Raw genomic sequence first — 17,556 nt, 5'->3', positions numbered from 1 at the left:
CGTGAGAACGGAGGAAACGAAGAAATTGCGGAAATCTTGTTCGAAGTCTTTTAATTCGTTCCAATATTTATCATTGTTTCTGTACCATAGTAAAGCTTTCCCGTTTAATGTTCCTGGTAGAGCTTGTAAAACGTGGGTGTCTTGTAGGCCGTAAGCTGTAAGCTGGAGTTCTTTCAACCGTTCTATGAATTCTATTGGGTCTCTTGAACCGTCAAAGTGTAACCCCCATTTGCGTACTATTTCCATTTTTCTTTGTCTGTCTTCCATCTGGTTTTCTTCTATTTCCTCTGCCTTGATGATCGCAACTAATCTCGCTCTTAGCTCGCTGAAATTCCCTTCCGTCGGCTGTTCTCTGTTTGTTAATTCGGCTATAAGTTCGTCTTTCTTTAATAGGTACACCCAACTAACCTTCGACGTTTCTGGAGCGTCTGTCATTATTGAACTGTGAATCACCCTGTCTTTGATTAAAATTTGAAATGTAGTACTGTCTTATGAAAATAAAATTCGGAATTCGGTCGGTATTATTGTTTAATACGTATTTTTCTGCTCGGGTGCCATTTGTGATGTCCTCTCGTGGGAGTCACTATCTGGGTAGCTTTTAGACAGTCAGAGACAGAGTTCAAAATAAAAATAAAACTTTATTGTCTTCCTTAAATTAAATTGACAAAAATCTTATGTACATATTTACAATTTGGTTTAGTCTTCTCAGTACCTGGCCTATTTATTCGAATTAAGCTTGACCTTGTCATATGGAACTAGTCTTATCGGCAAGCGAGTGTGTATCTGAAATTTTACGGTAACGTTGTATCGATTTAATAACAGCGGGCGATAGGTACAAAGGAAGGAAAGGAACTTAACACGTCCCTTAAGTGATTCGGGTTAATAGGACACTCCTCGACAGTCTCAACACGACTGCTTCAGAGTACGGGTAGTGAAGTGCTCAACACGCTCTTCGGATAGCGGCGGTATGGGAGACGGAACAACTTGTGAACTCAACACGTCCACAAGCCGGGGTAGGGAAGAAGAGAACCTTCAGTCAACACCTGTCGATTCTGCTCTATGAGGAAATGTTGCGGTTTATATAGCGGAGCTGTGTAATTAGTTTTGCCCTTTCTACTGTCGATACACTCCTACTTCATGGGTTGGTTCGCGCGCACGCTGGTTTAACGGTGATGGCTTTGACTCATCGTTACACCTTATATTCGTTAAAAAATTGCTATTTTTGTAAATATATATAGACAATGAGTAGTGCGATAATTATTTATTGTTATGTCCATTATGTCCTTAATTTAGTTCCTAATTTACTAGTTTCCTTAGAGTTAATGTTTTTTTCGCTAATCCCTCAAACGATATCGATTTTGCACCAATTTGACCTAACGAATATACACTCACTTGGATATGCTTGACAAAAAGAAAATTAATTTCCTTTTTTTTTCTACTAGATCGAACTTTTAAATTAGGATCGTGAAAATAATGAAACGAGTAGGAAAGATTTGTCAGCTCTTTTTTTGCGCATTGTTAAAACTCAAAATCAGAATTGAGATCAAAAAACCGTTATTTATGCTTAATGTCAAATACCGTTATTAGGTTTTCTAAAGTATTTCCAGATTCTTAGAACCTATTTAAAGTTCTCAAATAAATTCGGATTTAATATTAATGTGATAAAGAAGAGTGTGAGTCATATGTTCAGAAAATATTGGAAATTTAGTATTGTTGGACTGTTTGGACATTCAGTTCTTGAATAAGGTAAGAAAAATTCTACTTAATATGATTATGAAATTAAAATACACGGTAAGTTGGTTTTGGGGAGGAGATTAAACAAACTGCTGCTATTATCGTGACATACCTGTTCAGGTACTTTTTTATAACATGCTTTAAATATTAGCATTATACGTCGAAGGAAACATTAGTGAATACCAATGAGGTTTTAGAACAAATGAAGAAATAAATCTTTAGTATTCGGCAAATATTGGAAAAACAATGGGAATATAATCTAGATATCCTTAATATATTCGTGGATTTTCAACAAACCTACGAAATTATTAAAAGAAAAAGTTAATGGAGAATAATTAGAGAGTATGGTTTCCCTCAAAAACTGATAAATTTGACAAAGCATGTGCCGAAAACTCTAAATCCAGTGTCAAAATTGGTAATAAGATTATCGAAGTTTTTAACTGCGACAGCGGATTAAAAAAAGGAGACCTTTTATCTTCACTTTTATTTAATATTGTACTAGAATGGGTGCTTACTAAGTATAGTGTAATGAAGTTGAAGAGGAAGTATAAGCGAGAATAAAAAAGCAAAACTACTATATATATATATATATATATATATATATATATATATATATATATAAACTAAAACTACTATATATATATATATATATATATATATATATATATATATATACTGTGACGATTAGGGTTTATAGAAAATAATTTATAAGTTATATACTACATAATATTAGATATTTGGTTGTTTTAAATAAGTTATATACTAGAGAATTTAATAAAAATATATTTATGTGAGGGCATTTTTAATAAATTAGCATATAATAATTGTAAAAAGTTGTATTTAGTAATTTTAATGTTGTAAATAGATTTAAGTGAGCCATGTGCCTAGGCAACCAACTATACATACTCCAAGTGTCAAATTAAGAATCATAATTACGAATATAAGTGGGGTTATATTATTTGAAATGTGTATTTTATTAAATTAGAGTGTAAGTTACTAATTTAATTATATATTCTGATCTGAAAAGCCTAAATGTAAACAAAATTATTAATAGAAAAGAATGGAATTCTCTGGATCTCCAGAGATGACCATTGTTTACAGTCGAACATTCTCGAAATAATGATTATGTCGGTGGATAGAACAGATATTTTTTTCGAGAACATCGATATAGAAGTTAATAGAACGAATGGAACATGATATCTTACGAGATGGTTCTAGAAATCCAAAAACATATAAATACCCGTGATTTGGATTCAAGAGGGCAGTTTTTTAAGTTTTTTAGTCAGAAGTCAAGCAGTTTATTATGAAAGTTAGTAGAAGATAGACACAATTAATTAGTGAAGTCAATTGTTCACAGTTTTAGTAAGCAGTCAAGCAGTTTTATAAGAAATATGAAAGTTAGTTGGAGATAGTCCAATAGTTTAATATAGTGAGTTAAATGAAGATTAAAAATTATGCATATAATTTAATGCACATTTATAATTATACACAAATAATTATTGAAGATAAAAAAAGGTATATTGGAAGAAATTAAATTATATTATGGTTGGAGATTAGTATAAATCAACTTATAATAATTGGATATTGGTATATTGAAAAGAAGAATAAATATAAATGCTGTTTGCTGGTTTGGTTGGTGGTGTATAGATGCTGGTGAAGAAAAATATATCTTAAATTGGTAGAAGCTGATAATTGAAAAAAGTAATTTCACAAAAAACAAGGATAACTGAAGTACGAAGACATTCAGTGGTGATTAGAATCTATATACTTAGTGGAAAATAGTTCATTTAGGCATTCAGTGAAAGAAAGGTACAAAATTTTGTTAATATAATTTAGTTAGTGTCATAACAATTTCAATTTTGAAGATAGTTTGTTTAAATTTTAGATTGTCTATAGAATTTAATTAGTTTTATAAGAATATCAGTTTAAAGATAGTTTATTTTAAATTTACATTGACTAGGTTAGATATATATGTGTGTTTCATAATAGTTATAATAAAGATAATTTAAAAAAGTACTTACAAGCTAATTCTTTGAGAACCGCGATAAAAACCCTATATATTATATTATTAAAAATACTCATTGCTCATCATTCAAACAAAAAACACATCATAACAATTTGGCACCCAACGCGGTGGCTCTCTATTTAAAAGAATTAGTTTGGGAAGATAAGTGCTCTCATATAATTAAATTAATTATCAGTAGAAAGGAAAAATTATAGATTTTATTTTTAATTATATTTGAACAAGTAAAGTCTCAAAATGTCTCAAGGAAAGAAAGGTACAAGAAGCAAAAAGAATGAAGAAGATGTGGAAGTAGAAACACAACCTATACAAGAGGAGAGTTTAGTTCAAGTTCCACAAGATACTGCAGAAATGAATCCAGAAAGAGAGGAAAATGTCAATATGGCAACTTTGATGTCATTAATAATGCAGATGAACAAGACAATGGAAGATAATTCAAAACAAATCAAAGAAGCCATGAAAAAAATGGAAGAGAATTCAAAAGAAGTCAAAGAAGACATGAAAAAAATGGAACAGAAATTAGAAGAGAATTATAGAAAATTAGAAAAGAAAATAGAAGATAATAATAATAAAATTGTAAAACAAATAGAAAAACAAATGGATAAAAAACTGGAAGCTGCAGAGAAAAAAGTAGCAAATGAAATAAAAAATATACGGAATGACTACAAGAAAAGGATAGAAAATGAGAGGACAGAAGTAAAGAGGATTATTCAAGATAATAAGATAGATATAGAACAGAAAATAGAGTTACAGAAATGTAACTTAGAAGTAAAAATTAACGAAGACAGGAGAAACGCAGAAGAAAAATTAGACGATATACAACAAAATATCCAAATAAATAGTAATCAAATAAGAAATGTGGAACAGAGAATAGATGATATTTCACAAATGAGAGACATAGGGAGACCTTACTTAAATTTAACAAATGAGACTGGGATTAAATTCTCTGGTAATATAAAAAATTTGCATCCTAGAGTATACATAAATAGTTTAAAACATAAATTAAGATTTGTGAATAATATTAATGATATTAGAGATTATATTAGAATGACATTAAATGACAATGCAGCAACTTGGTTTGCTAGTATTGAGAATGATTTAGATAATTTTCAAACATTTGAAAATAAATTTTTAAATTATTATTGGGGTGAATTAGAGCAAGCAAAGTTTAGAGAAATTCTATATTTTGGAAAGTATAATCAAAATTTAAAATCAAATATGGTAGATTATGCATTGAAATTGATAACAGTTGCAAAATATTTAGAACCACCACTTAGAGAGGATGAAACAGTCTTAAATGTATCTAGACATTTTGATGCTGATGTTGTGCAAACCGTAACTGTACAAAATATTCAAACAATAGATAGTTTTATTAATTTTATTCAAAGAATACAAAGAGGCAATATGACAAGTAATAATAACAACAGAAAAAACAACAATACTTTTCAATATAATAAAAATGATAATCAACAATATAGACAATCATATAACAATAATACTAGGTATGGTGATAATTTACAAAATTTTAATAATACTAACACTAATCCAAATAGACAGAACTTTAATAATAATACTAGTTATAATAGACAAAATTTTAATAATAATACTAATTATAATAGACAACATTTTAATAACAGTACTAATAATAATAGACAAGATTTTAACAATAGAAGAAATACAGAGCGACCTAACTATAACAGACAGGTAAATTGTGTTCGAAGGAATAGGAGCTGCGAAGACAGGGAACGAAATCGTACAAGGCAAGAAAATGTGAGTAGAAGTCATAGTAGGGAAAGACATAGTACATCAGATCCAAGTGGTCAGATACAATCTGACAATTCTAATAATCAAAATTTTGTGCAGTAAACTTTCTGAATTACAAGTTAGGCCATTGCTATTATGAAAAACCTTCTGAATTTATTTCTTTAGATGAAGAGAAAATTATTGAATCTATTAATTTAATTTATATAAATGCTTTGGCCAAAAATAAAATGATTAAGATTATGATAGATACTGGTTCAGAAAGTACTTTAGTCTCGGAGAATTTTATTTTTAATACATTAAAACTATCAGATATAATAAAGATTCCAAAAATTAAAATTATTGGTGCAAATAATAAGAAGTTGGGTGAAATTGATAAACTAACCAATTTTAAAATTAATATTCTTAATAAAGAAATTAATATGCAAGGATTTATTGTCAAGGATTTATGTGTTGATATATTAATGGGAAATGATGAATTGGAAAAGAAGAAAGTAAAGATAGATTTTGAAGAAAAAATGGTAACTTTGGAAGGGCAAATAATTAAATTTATGCAGAAAGATGAGGTAGAAGAAGGAATAAGAGTTGATAGGATATTATTAAAAGAAAATAATGATGTTTATGAAGAAGAAATGTATTTTGATGATAGGGAAATGTCCCAGAAGAATGTAAAGAATAATTATTGTAGTGAATATTTAAGGAATGGAAATTTTAAGCAGATGGATGCCTACGAGGCGGAGTGCGTAAAATTGGAAGCAAGGAATAATGAGTACATAATGAAGAATAATTTTATTTGTAAAGAAGAAGATATAATGAAAGTTTTAAATTGCCCTGAAGAATATAAATCAATAGTCATTTCCATATTGCAGCAACACAGGGGACTTGTCAATAAAGAAAATAGAATTGCAAAAAATTATATCCATAGTATAAAAGTTAAAGAAGAAAAAGATTTTAAAACAAAATCATACCCAATACCATATAAATACAGAGAAGAAGTAAACAAAACAATTAATAATATGTTAGAAGATGGGATCATTGAGAAGGCAGACACACGTTTTATTAACCCCATAGTAGTAGTACGAAAAAGATCAGGTGAAATCAGGTTATGTTTGGATGCAAGGAATATTAACAAGATTACTGAAAAGCAATTTGAAGCACCAATGAGTATAGATGGAATATTAGGAAGAATTACAGGAATGTCATTTTTCACTAAAATCGATTTACAGCATAGTTTCTGGTTAATACCTCTAGAAAGAAAAAGTAGACAGTATACAGGATTTCAGATAGATGGAGTAGTATATCAATTCAAAGTAGTACCATTTGGACTTCAATCATCTTGCAGTGCTCTATGTAGATGTCTTCATGATATTTTGGATCAATATGAACATTTTGTAATTCACTACATTGATGATATATTAATTTTTTCTAAAACGGCTGAAGATCATGAGAAACACCTAAAAATTATAATAAATAGATTAGACAAAGTTGGACTAAAAATAAATCAAGAAAAATGTACATTTTTTCAAAAAGAAGTCATATATCTAGGTTATAAACTTAACACTAAGGGAATCGAAATGGATCCAGAACGGACACAAGTCATTCAGGAATATAAAACACCACACAATTTAAGAACTTTAAGAGGATTTATTGGAATAATTAATTATTATAAAAGGATGATACCAGATCTAAGTATAAAAGAAATTCCATTACTTGAACTACTGAGAAAAGGTGTAAAATGGAGATGGGATCAGAGAAGAGAACTAGCATTCCAAGAAATTAAAAACATTTTTCTGTCAAATTTGAAAATATACTATCCTGACTATACACAGCCATTCATATTAAGAACAGATGCATCAATAGAGAGATTATCAGGGGTATTATTACAAATACATGATGGGGTCGAATACCCAATACAATTCATTTCAAGAATCACAAAGCCACATGAAAAGGGTTACTCAGTTTCAGAATTAGAACTAGCAAGTATAATACACTGTGTCACAAAATTAAGATTTTATTTGTTGGGTAATGAATTTACAATAGAAACAGATCACCAAGCTTTAACGTCTATATTAAATAACAAATATGGAAACAGTAGAATACATCGGTGGAGTCTAATACTTAGTGAATACTGCTTTGAAATCAAATACATTTCTGGAAAATCCAATATAGTGGCAGATGCTTTATCAAGGTTAGAAAATACACCACAAAAAGGGCAGCGAACAATAAAAATTGGATTAAATCAATTAGTAGAAAGTACTGGATTATATTCTAAAGAAGAAATTATAAGAGATCAGATCAATTTGAGTGAAAAACAAAAAGTCCTTAGGAAAGATGGGGTATATTATAAAATAATAAATGGCATAGAAGTATATGTAATAACTAGAACTTTAGCAAAGAAAATATTGAAAAATTTACATAACAATTATATGCATATTGGTTCAAGAAAGCTATGGATGCTATTTAGGGACAATTATTTTGCAAAGAATGACATAAGTATAGCAAAGGAAATTACTACCCAATGCCCAATATGTCAACTAAACAAAGAAAAGAATTTCAAAAACCAGAACACATATAAATCTAATGTTGTATATGAAAAACTAAATACAGTTTCCATGGATTTTATTTCAAATTTAGTTCTCAGTCCAACAGGAAAAAAGCATATACTAGTGATAGTTGATTTATATACAAAATTTATTAAACTATATCCCTGCTCCAGAACAAATGTTAAAACATTAAAAGTATATATTAATCAATTTTTCGAAGAAATAGGACCATTTAGAAATTGCATAATAGATAATGCTACATATTTTAACAACCAAAAATTTCGGGCATTTTGTGAGAAAAAGGGAATCAACATTCATTTTACAAGTATCAGACATCCTCAGGCAAATCCTGCAGAAAGATATATTAAAGAAGTTATAAAATATTTAAGGATACTGTGCCAAAGTCAACACGAAACTTGGCAGCAACATATACCACAAGTAGAGTATTTTTTAAATAATACACATAATTTGAATACAGAGGAAGTACCAGAATATTTAATGTTTGGCCATATAGGAAACAGAAAGTGGATTAGTGAATATAATCAGGATATGTTAGAACAAGTGATGCAGAAAGTGAATAACCGAATTAGGAGGAAAGCTGAAAAATATATCAGAAGACAAAATCGAAATATAAAAAAACCAATCACATTTCAAAAAGGAGACCTAGTGTTAATTCGTTCACTTAGAACAAGTAATGTTAAAGAAAACCGTTGTAAGAAATTACAACCAATGTTTGAAGGTCCATATACAATTGAAAATCAGAATGGACTAAATAGTTATGTGTTAATAGATGCAGAGAACAGACTAAGAGGCATATTTCATATCAACGACATTTTTCAATATCATGAAGAGATTGAATAATGATTTCTATACCTTTAACACAAATATAATAACACTAATAACTTACTGATGTGTCCATTTTGTTCAATAGACTTGATTTGTTAAATGGTAGATGGTAGATTTCATTATTTTGAATCAATTTGACATCGTACTTGTTGAATTTTGTATATATGGAAATTAATTTGTACCCTAAAAATCATAATTTGGGGTTAGACACAAAATTGATACTATAATTGCTATAAAAATGTCTTCTAATATAATAAAGTGGAAAAACTTACCAATTTATATTGATGAAAGTTATTTTGAATGGAAATAATTCCTAGATTTTGTCTATAAATAAACAGAACACAATATCCATTATATTTTTAATTAAGGTTATATTTTATTCTCTCCATTTGATATGACAGTTTGACCATAGAATAGCCGAACTGTGATCCGTTGTTCTTTGCTTTGACATAGACAGCGAACAGGGATGTATTTAACACATTTTAAATAAAAAAAAAAATTTTGATTTATTAAATTTAATAAGGTATGAGAAAATTAATATTTAAAAAAATAATAAGTAAATTATTTATTTTAAATATTATTTTGGGGTATTGTGACGATTAGGGTTTATAGAAAATAATTTATAAGTTATATACTACATAATATTAGATATTTGGTTGTTTTAAATAAGTTATATACTAGAGAATTTAATAAAAATATATTTATGTGAGGGCATTTTTAATAAATTAGCATATAATAATTGTAAAAAGTTGTATTTAGTAATTTTAATGTTGTAAATAGATTTAAGTGAGCCATGTACCTAGGCAACCAACTATACATACTCCAAGTGTCAAATTAAGAATCATAATTACGAATATAAGTGGGGTTATATTATTTGAAATGTGTATTTTATTAAATTAGAGTGTAAGTTACTAATTTAATTATATATTCTGATCTGAAAAGCCTAAATGTAAACAAAATTATTAATAGAAAAGAATGGAATTCTCTGGATCTCCAGAGATGACCATTGTTTACAGTCGAACATTCTCGAAATAATGATTATGTCGGTGGATAGAACAGATATTTTTTTCGAGAACATCGATATAGAAGTTAATAGAACGAATGGAACATGATATCTTACGAGATGGTTCTAGAAATCCAAAAACATATAAATACCCGTGATTTGGATTCAAGAGGGCAGTTTTTTAAGTTTTTTAGTCAGAAGTCAAGCAGTTTATTATGAAAGTTAGTAGAAGATAGACACAATTAATTAGTGAAGTCAATTGTTCACAGTTTTAGTAAGCAGTCAAGCAGTTTTATAAGAAATATGAAAGTTAGTTGGAGATAGTCCAATAGTTTAATATAGTGAGTTAAATGAAGATTAAAAATTATGCATATAATTTAATGCACATTTATAATTATACACAAATAATTATTGAAGATAAAAAAAGGTATATTGGAAGAAATTAAATTATATTATGGTTGGAGATTAGTATAAATCAACTTATAATAATTGGATATTGGTATATTGAAAAGAAGAATAAATATAAATGCTGTTTGCTGGTTTGGTTGGTGGTGTATAGATGCTGGTGAAGAAAAATATATCTTAAATTGGTAGAAGCTGATAATTGAAAAAAGTAATTTCACAAAAAACAAGGATAACTGAAGTACGAAGACATTCAGTGGTGATTAGAATCTATATACTTAGTGGAAAATAGTTCATTTAGGCATTCAGTGAAAGAAAGGTACAAAATTTTGTTAATATAATTTAGTTAGTGTCATAACAATTTCAATTTTGAAGATAGTTTGTTTAAATTTTAGATTGTCTATAGAATTTAATTAGTTTTATAAGAATATCAGTTTAAAGATAGTTTATTTTAAATTTACATTGACTAGGTTAGATATATATGTGTGTTTCATAATAGTTATAATAAAGATAATTTAAAAAAAGTACTTACAAGCTAATTCTTTGAGAACCGCGATAAAAACCCTATATATTATATTATTAAAAATACTCATTGCTCATCATTCAAACAAAAAACACATCATAACAATACATATATATTATAACACATAACACATAACAACCGATAACACTTTTTTAAGATGACTGACAACCTTTCCTGTTCTGACTCCCAACTTATATAAAAATAAATAATTAAAATGCTAAGAAGCCAAACGTATCTATTATAATTATTATTGTGAATCAGGAAATATAAACATTTTGCATTAAAAACATTAAATTACAGGTTTGTTTTTATAAAATTAATTGAAAAATCTTACCTTGCAGATATTGTATTCTCTGTAAAATTATAACAAAGCAACAGCGCGATGTTGTGAGACCTCACGTAAACTTTAACACGTTTTAAAATAACAAGCGCAAACGCAAAACTGCCCCCTCCCAAGTCTTACCATCGACGTGAAACGTAATTATAAGCTACTTAAACGTCCACATTCATAACCTAAAACTATGCCTTCCATTTTTACGTTTAAAAATCTCTGCGATTCTAAAGGGATGTGTGGCCATTAAAAGTAGGTAAGTAAGGTCTTTTAAACTTACTACTACTACTAAGGATTTCCACAGTTTTCACTGTCTTCCTTCACTCAACCGTTTTCTCCAATTTTTCCTGTCATTCCAGTCTCCATCTCGCAGGGTTCTTTTCTCCATAGCCTCGTCGATTTCATCTCTGAATGACCTTCGGGGTCTTCCTCTCTTTCTTCTTCCAATCGGGCTCCATTCTGTGATTTTGTTTATCCAGCGTCCTCTGTCCGCTCTTCTGACGTGGCCGTACCAGGATAGTCTCTTCTCCTCTATATAGTCGATTATGTCTGATTGCACTCCCATTCTCCGCTTAATCTCTGCGTTTTCAATTCTGTCTCTTTTTGTAAGTCTACAGCTTCTCCTCAGGAACTCCATTTCTACTGCTCTTATTCTACCTCTATTTCTCTTGTTTATTGTCCAGTTTTCGGACCCATATGTCAGGATACTTCTTGTCAGGGTGTATATATTCTCTTTTTTGTCTTTATCGTAATGTTCTTATCCCACAACACTGAGTTTAGTTGTCTTATACAGTTTCTTGTTTGTCTCAGTCTGTTGTTTATATCTTCTTCTGTTGTTCCCTGGTTCGATATTATGGTTCCTAAGTACTTGAATTTATCTGTTCCATTTATTTGTCTTCCCTCGTCTATCTTTAGGTTTCTCCTATCCTTGTTTTCTGTTGTTAGGTATTCGGTATTCTCTAAGTTTATTTCCATTCCGTTGTTTTTATATTCTTCTTCTAGTTTTCTGAGCATAAAGCTGAGATCTTCTTCATCTTGTGCGATGACTACTTGATCGTCTTTTAAACTTAAATGGTACAAATCTAAATCTGAAAAGTGAAGTTAAGTACCTTGAGGTAAATTATACTCGATGCTTAATTGAAACGAATAACCAAGATAATGTTAATTATTTTGGTGCAAACCAGATGTATTCATTGTTTTACATGTCAACCAAATGTTGATGTAAACCTTAGAGGTAATAGTAAAAATAACATCTGGATCAGTGGTATGGTAGAAAAGGTGCAATCAATAAGTGTCATTCTCAGATGAAGGCTAATAAATACTTGCTAGCCTTGGCATTATAAGGCTCTGAGAAGCACCCTAATAGCAGATAGGCTTTAGTAGACTTTTCTTCTCCGCACATTGTTATGATTGCAAGTCAAGAAGGGGATATTATAGACTGCGAGAAAACATGAGTTACGTAATGATTTCATCAGAATACTTAATATATTATGATAAATAAAATTAGAGATACAATATGGAATATTACTTCTGACAATATGGCACAAGCTCACAGGCAGCACACACACTTTTTGGAGACTACCAAATGACTCCAAAAACATATAGTACTAATCTTGTAGACCAGTACAAGCTGGTTTATGTTTCCAGAATGATTCATAAAATACAAGGAGAATATACAAAAATTAGCTAAAAGATTGGCTGCTGTACGACTATCTTGTTTATAGCAGACGACTTTTAATAGAAAACATAATAGCACCTTGTGTGTTAAAAGAATAAAAATAAAATATTTAAGGGAGAGAGAGAGAAAGAGAGAGAGACGATGTCAATCGGATAGTAACTTGAGAAAAATGTGAGAAGATATGTATGTCTGTACAGCGTTAACAGGCCTTTTAGGCCCATTGCTGGATGGATAATTTCTATCGTTTTCTATTCTTAGCTAACAGCTTCCAATCTCTGATTCCCATCTCTCTGACATCTTCCATTACTGCATCTCTCCATTTCTTTCTTGGTCTTCCTCTCTTTTTTTTTTGCCCTCAGGTACTCTCCAAGCAATATTCTTGACTAGTCTATTACCTTGCATTCTTTCTAGATGGCCGAGTCATTCTAGTCTACGTTTTTTCACCACTTTTGTTATTGTAGGGTTACCATACAACTGATACACTTCTGCATTAGTTCGTCTTCTTCATTCTCCCTCTACTACTTTTCCACCAAATATTCTGCAAAGTATCTTTCTTTTCCATGCTTCCAATGTGTTCTGTACCGTTTTGTTCATAGTCCATGTCTCGGCAGCGTATAGCATTGTGGGTCTAATTATAGTTTTGTATACTCTTATTTTTGTATTACGAGATATATCTGTGGCCTTAATTATTTTGCTCATGGCTCCAGCACACCTGTTGCTCTTGGTCAGTCTCAGGTTGATTTCAGTTTCTTCTTTACATGTCTGATCAATAAGAGTACCTAAGTACATATATTCATCCACTTTCTCGAATTCTACAACTGATCCATTCTCCACCTCCAATTTAAAGGATCCCCAGGTGCTTATTCCTTTTTTGCTCGAGATCTCCATTTACTTCGATTTATTAATATTAACTTTCAGTCCCATTTTAGAGCTTTCCCGAATCAGTCTTTTTGTTATATTTGATAGTTCTTTTCCATTTCTTGCAATGAGAACCACATCATCAGCGTATGCTAAGCATTGGTGCTCCTTGTATAAAATAGTACCGGACCTATTTATCCCACTAATCCTTACAATTTTTTCCAGAACTATATTGAATAGCAATGTAGACTACAGGTCTCCTTGGCGAACACCTTTTTTCACCTCGAATTCTTCTGAGACTGTATCAACACAGCACAAGACACAGCACAAATGGTTTGTCTAATTGTCATTTTTACCAATCTTATTATTTTTTCTGGCACTTGGAATTCTTTTAGTGTTTCTATTAACTTGTTTTTGTTTATTGTATCGTAGGCAGCTTTGTAATCAATGAAAAGTACTTGTGCTGAAATGTTGTATTCATAGCAATTGGTCAGGATTTGTTTTAGCATAAAAATGAGTTACGTAATAATCGTTATTAGACTGCGAGAAAACATGAGTTACGTAATGATTTGATCAGAATACTTAATATATTATGATAAATAAAATTAGAGATACAATATGGAATATTACTTCTGACAATATGGCACAAGCTCACAGGCAGCACACACACTTTTTGGAGACTACCAAATGACTCCAAACACATATAGTACTAATCTTGTAGACCAGTACAAGCTGGTTTATGTTTCCAGAATGATTCATAAAATACAAGGAGAATATACAAAAATTAGCTAAAAGATTGGCTGCTGTACGACTATCTTGTTTATAGCAGACGACTTTTAATAGAAAACATAATAGCACCTTGTGTGTTGAAAGAATAAAAATAAGATATTTAAGGGAGAGAGAGAGAAAGAGAGAGAGACGATGTCAATCGGATAGTAACTTGAGAAAAATGGGAGAAGATATATTAGTAACAATTGTTCAAAAAAGAAAATCATTCCGAAAGCACATGCACTGTATGCCTCCGAATAACTAAGGAATAGTAATTTATCTTTTGTGAAATATTTCAGTGATTGATCAATATTCATCATCATCATCATCACCATTAACCTGTATGCGTCCACTGCTAGACGTAGGTTTCCCTCAGCTCTTTCCATCTGTCTCTGTCTCATCCAGTTATTGCTAACCTTCAGATCGTCAGTCCATCTAGTTGGTGGGCGTCCTCTGCTCCGTATTGCTTCTTGCCTTGGTCTCCACTCTAAAATATCTTTTGTCCATCGGTTGTCTGATAATCTGGCGACGTGTCTGTTGTTTTTGTTCTACGACGTATTTCTTCGTTTGGGATTCGGTCTCTCAAAGAGACATCCGACATCTAGCGCTCTATAACCATCCATGTCACGCGAATCTTATTAATCAATATTAATTGTTAATAAATCTAAAGATTTTAAATAAGGGAAATATTACCATTTTCTAGCTATTCTAATGATAAGTTGTTTAAAAATTAGAGATCTCATATAATTCTAAAACTTGATACTTTTTTAATAATTATTAAAATTAAAATCGTTACCTGTAAGACCTTTTAGTTCATCGAGTTTCTTCCTTAATTTTTTTTCTTTTAATTTTTGTTTCTTTGAAGGTTTACTTGGTTCACCAGCATTTTCTTCTAAAGTTAACCCTTAAAAATGGTAAAATTATATTTTTATGTCATTAATAACAAATTCCAAGAGATCAGTCAAATATATAGTAGTTCTATACCAAAAACTTAAATGCAAGGCAAGCTAGTACGAACCAGCTACTCTTTAATATAAAAATGTAAATTAAAAGTGAAACTGGAACAAAACCATGAAATGGAGATATCCAGGAGTAGCTAGTATACTTGTTGAATACAAAGCATGTGGTGTTTGTGTGTATCAAGGTATAAAAAATGCTTATTAAAAGCTTAAAACTTTTATTTTAAAGAAAATCTTTTCGGAATTGAATCATTCCATTATCAGTTTAATAAAACGTTGTTAAAAAACATTGTTTGGCCACAGAAAAATACTGGAGGGACATTAGTAACAAAAACAATATTCATGGAATTTACAAAGGTAAATGCAATAGACCGTTAACTTCGGTAATTAATAAAAACTAAAAATGGCGGCATCTAACATGACCCCCCGGAACTGGTGAGATTTTGTCGACTTACATTACCTCTGACCTGTGCTAGAGTCTAGGGTTAACTAGTCGTTTAAGAAACGATGAAAATCTGTCTTTATCACAAGATAGGATTGGACCTGTAGATCCTTCACCAAAACAAACCACAATTAGATATTGATCTCTTCCATACATTAAGGACATTGGGCAGAAACTAAGTAGAATTTTTTTATCAATTAATAATATCAAAATTGCATATAAAATGATACTAACAGTTAACAAAGTTTTTTCTAAACTTAAAGACGAATCCGCACTCTTGTCCTTAACGGATCTTGTTTATTGTGTACCGTGCGGAGTATGTAAACAAGTTAACTATGGTCAAACATCATGATGCCTTAAAGACCGCATTACATCTCACGAGTCTGATAATAGACTACATCCTGAAAGAAGTGCATTGGGTGAACATGCATTTAAAAATGGGTGTCGGATAGATTACAATAACATCATAGTAGAACAGGAAAGTAACATCACCAAAAGACTTTTTCTTGAAATTACCTACATTTGTCAAAATAACAATGCAATGAATCATAGAACGGATATTGGTCATCTAAATGAAATGTTCTTTCATTTGTTACTAGTCATGTGTAACACTGTGTGGTATGACACGTTTGTGCTGATACTTTACGGTGCGTCATGTGTATTGACACCGCGACAATAAAGTGTCATGACACAGTAACACCGTCGTAACACCCCGAGTGTTCCCGAGCAATGTAATTCACTGCAATAGTGCGATTTGATACATTAATATACAACAAAAAGAGATAGTGTGCTCCTTTGCTTTGTGTCCTTTGTTCTCAAAAAGGTTTTATTTGTGAAATGATCAACTCTCGGTCAGAGTCTCGCACAACTATTAAGTAAATACAAAACAAATGTTACAGCTTCTTCATCTGTTTTTACAATATCTGTCCTTATTTCGATGGTTTAGCAAAATATTGTCGTTTTGTAAGGATATAATATATAAAAAGGATTATGTAAGGATCTTTATTTAGATTATTTTTTATGGGCCACTCACTTGAATTGATCCCAAATAAAAGTTTATACTCAGATATAGATTATTAATGTTTTGACCCAAATCAATTTTAAAAAGAACATTTTTATTGAAGCTTGAGATATTACAAAAGTTTGTAAAAATAAATTTAAATATAGGTAATTACTAAATAATTTTAAAAGTGTTACTTAATGTACTGTAAATAGTTACAGATCAGACATAGAATATCTTTGTAACTCATTTATTAAATTTAACATATTTGACATTTTCATTACAGATGTATAAGGTGTATCTAATTTCAATAAATTTTTATGCACAAATATCATGCTTCAGATATTGTGAAATAGAGCACTTAGGTATTCCATTTAACAGATATCCAACATAAAGGATTAACAATATAAACAGGTTAACACAATAAAACAAAGGTTTAATTTTTGAAATTCTAATGGCTTATACTTAGGTATAGATTAGTATTTATACATAAAAAGTTTTTAATCAAAAGTACTGCACTCAAATATCGACAGCACCCTCATTTGCCAGTATTTCCATGTTTTCTCTATTAACTACAATGAACTGAACAATCTGTTAGGTATTATTCTTCGAACAAAACTTAACTTACATCTCATTCCACATGTTAAATCTCTTTAAAATACCAAAACCTCTTTCATTCACAATT

General features: G+C 30.2%; 1 protein-coding gene across 3 annotated transcripts in view; it reads right to left on the bottom strand.

The window, feature by feature from the left end:
* LOC140447605 (methyl farnesoate epoxidase-like) overlaps nt 1-17,556 on the bottom strand; it is a 221,312-nt gene that overhangs the window by 181,761 nt on the left and 21,995 nt on the right. For all 3 annotated transcript variants that reach the window (XM_072540354.1, XM_072540352.1, XM_072540353.1), the window contains one exon: nt 15,267-15,374. In XM_072540354.1, coding sequence (XP_072396455.1) covers nt 15,267-15,374 — 108 coding nt within the window. The remainder of the gene's footprint in view (nt 1-15,266; nt 15,375-17,556) is intronic.

The sequence above is a fragment of the Diabrotica undecimpunctata genome, chromosome 8 (assembly GCF_040954645.1).
Source record: "Diabrotica undecimpunctata isolate CICGRU chromosome 8, icDiaUnde3, whole genome shotgun sequence".
NCBI lineage: Eukaryota > Metazoa > Arthropoda > Insecta > Coleoptera > Chrysomelidae > Diabrotica > Diabrotica undecimpunctata.
Note: the sequence above shows the minus strand (reverse complement) of the source record. Positions and strands in the feature narration are given on the sequence as shown.